Source organism: Cydia splendana, chromosome 11 (assembly GCF_910591565.1).
Source record: "Cydia splendana chromosome 11, ilCydSple1.2, whole genome shotgun sequence".
Taxonomy (NCBI): Eukaryota; Metazoa; Arthropoda; class Insecta; order Lepidoptera; family Tortricidae; genus Cydia; species Cydia splendana.
Genome location: NC_085970.1, coordinates 20,992,670 through 20,994,530, shown reverse-complemented (window position 1 = coordinate 20,994,530; position 1,861 = coordinate 20,992,670). Strand labels below are relative to the sequence as shown.

The 1,861-nt window shown below is 41.3% G+C and overlaps 1 protein-coding gene across 1 annotated transcript; it reads right to left on the bottom strand.

Moving 5' to 3' along the window:
* Positions 1-1,031: 1,031 nt before the first annotated feature.
* On the bottom strand, positions 1,032-1,644 carry LOC134795090 (uncharacterized). Its single transcript, XM_063766924.1, has one exon. The coding sequence runs from the start codon at positions 1,562-1,564 to the stop codon at positions 1,262-1,264; it is 303 nt and encodes a 100-aa protein (XP_063622994.1). The 5' UTR covers positions 1,565-1,644; the 3' UTR covers positions 1,032-1,261.
* Between the last annotated feature and the right edge of the window lie 217 nt (positions 1,645-1,861).

Here is a 1,861-nt window from a genome sequence, read left to right as displayed (position 1 = left end):
TTTCATATTAAATTAAAAAAAGCGTTCATAAGCTTCAATCTGGTGGAATGGTCCATTTTCCATTTTCATTTGGCTCTTTTTCAGACATTATATTTAAGTTTATATCATACTTAATACTTACTTTATCTAAGTGTTACAACAACGTTCTTGAATGTAGCTGCTGATCTAAATTATTCTAATCGAGTAATATGGAAACTCCAGAAAAAAGCAGTTTTCGATAAAGCTTACACTTGGGAAATTAAATTTCGTACTTATTTAGGAATTTCAGTTTCGATTACTTTGACTGTTCCTATCCAATATCCAAACTTGTATTGCAAACGATACTTTGAGTACAGTATTGATTGTAGGTACATGAAGTGATACGTACTTTGAGTAAATAAAGTGTTCTGTTTAATGAATGACGTAGGTAAGTACATGTTTTGTATTGAACCGTGCATTGAGCCGTGGCTTGGCTATCATAATAATGTTTACCAGAGAGGCCATCGGTATGTTTTACTACTGTAAGTTATAGCCCAAGATAAATTAACTCTGGTTCACACACAGGTTTTCCTGTTCATTTTACTTGATAGCTTTGAAACTACGATTTCATTGAGGTCCAAGTCATATATTACAGTCGACCTCATTTCGGGTGAAGTTTTTTCATTGCACCAACTCAAGCTGATAAGTTCACCTGATACCATTAGCTCCATTGGTTATAATTGCTGTATTAGGATGCATTTTGAAATACGTATATTTTTTTAAATTAAAGAATACCGTTGAGTATGTAGGTACTATGTGATTGAGATACCTTTATAATCTTGGAGGAGCATTTTGATGGCAGCGTAATTGAGTTAAACAAATTTTTATATAAATAGCCCATAAAAAATTAATAACTTGAAAAAAACTCATTATTTAATTAACCGTTTCCCATAAAAGTGCATGTATGTACGCTAGTATTTTTAACTCGAACACGCTGCAACTGAAATCGGTTATCTACTACAGCAATAAAAACCCCACAGGAATGGCATGGCAATCAAATTAAAATGCAGAAATATCATAAAAAACTTTTATTAAACTTATCTTAGTGACACCTTAGGTTAGCTTTAACTTAAATAATACGCTTTGGCATTACTTTTGGTTGCACAATAACACTTGCAGTCTACACCTTGCACTTCACATAGTCCGATCACTGGGAGGATTCTCGGAGCAGGTTCTCTCCACTCGGGGCTGCGGCCTGCTGGCCGGCTTCAGAACTTCGATCCAGGGGTCTTCAGGAAGGCGATCAAGGCTCCTCATCTTCAGAGAGTGAAGGCAGGACCATGTGGCGCAGCAGCCTCTCGCGCCGTTGTGGAGAAACTGATTTCTGGCGCCTCAGATGTTCAGCGCGCAAGATGTAAGGTCGCTGCTCCTGTTCGAAGGTCTCCTCGACCTCGGAGTCATCCTCCACCAAGGCAGGCAGCGATACCTGCTGCATCTTCTGTCTCCTCGGGCAGTCGGCAGCGATGCACTCCTCGCGTCCCCTCGCTTTAGGCAGCGTAGGGAAACCGTCGGCGTACAGCGCAGAAACGGATAGCTTGACAACCATGTTGACTGATAACGTTGATGTTTGAATAGCAATAGATAGGTAGGTGTGCTCTCAGCGAACGCTTGAAGCAGAGTGCGGGGCGGGCGGACCGGCACCGCTATTTATACCCTCCACACTGCTGTGTTTATACTTCATACATACGGAGGCGTCTGTGTGCGCTGTCTGCGTTCGGCGTCACGGCGGCTCATGTATTATTGAATGTTACGCGACAAACTGGAGATGTGTCCGTACCGCACTGAGCTTGACCTGCTTTCTATGAGGATTGAAGCCCGATAAGTTCTACACAAGGCATTAGCG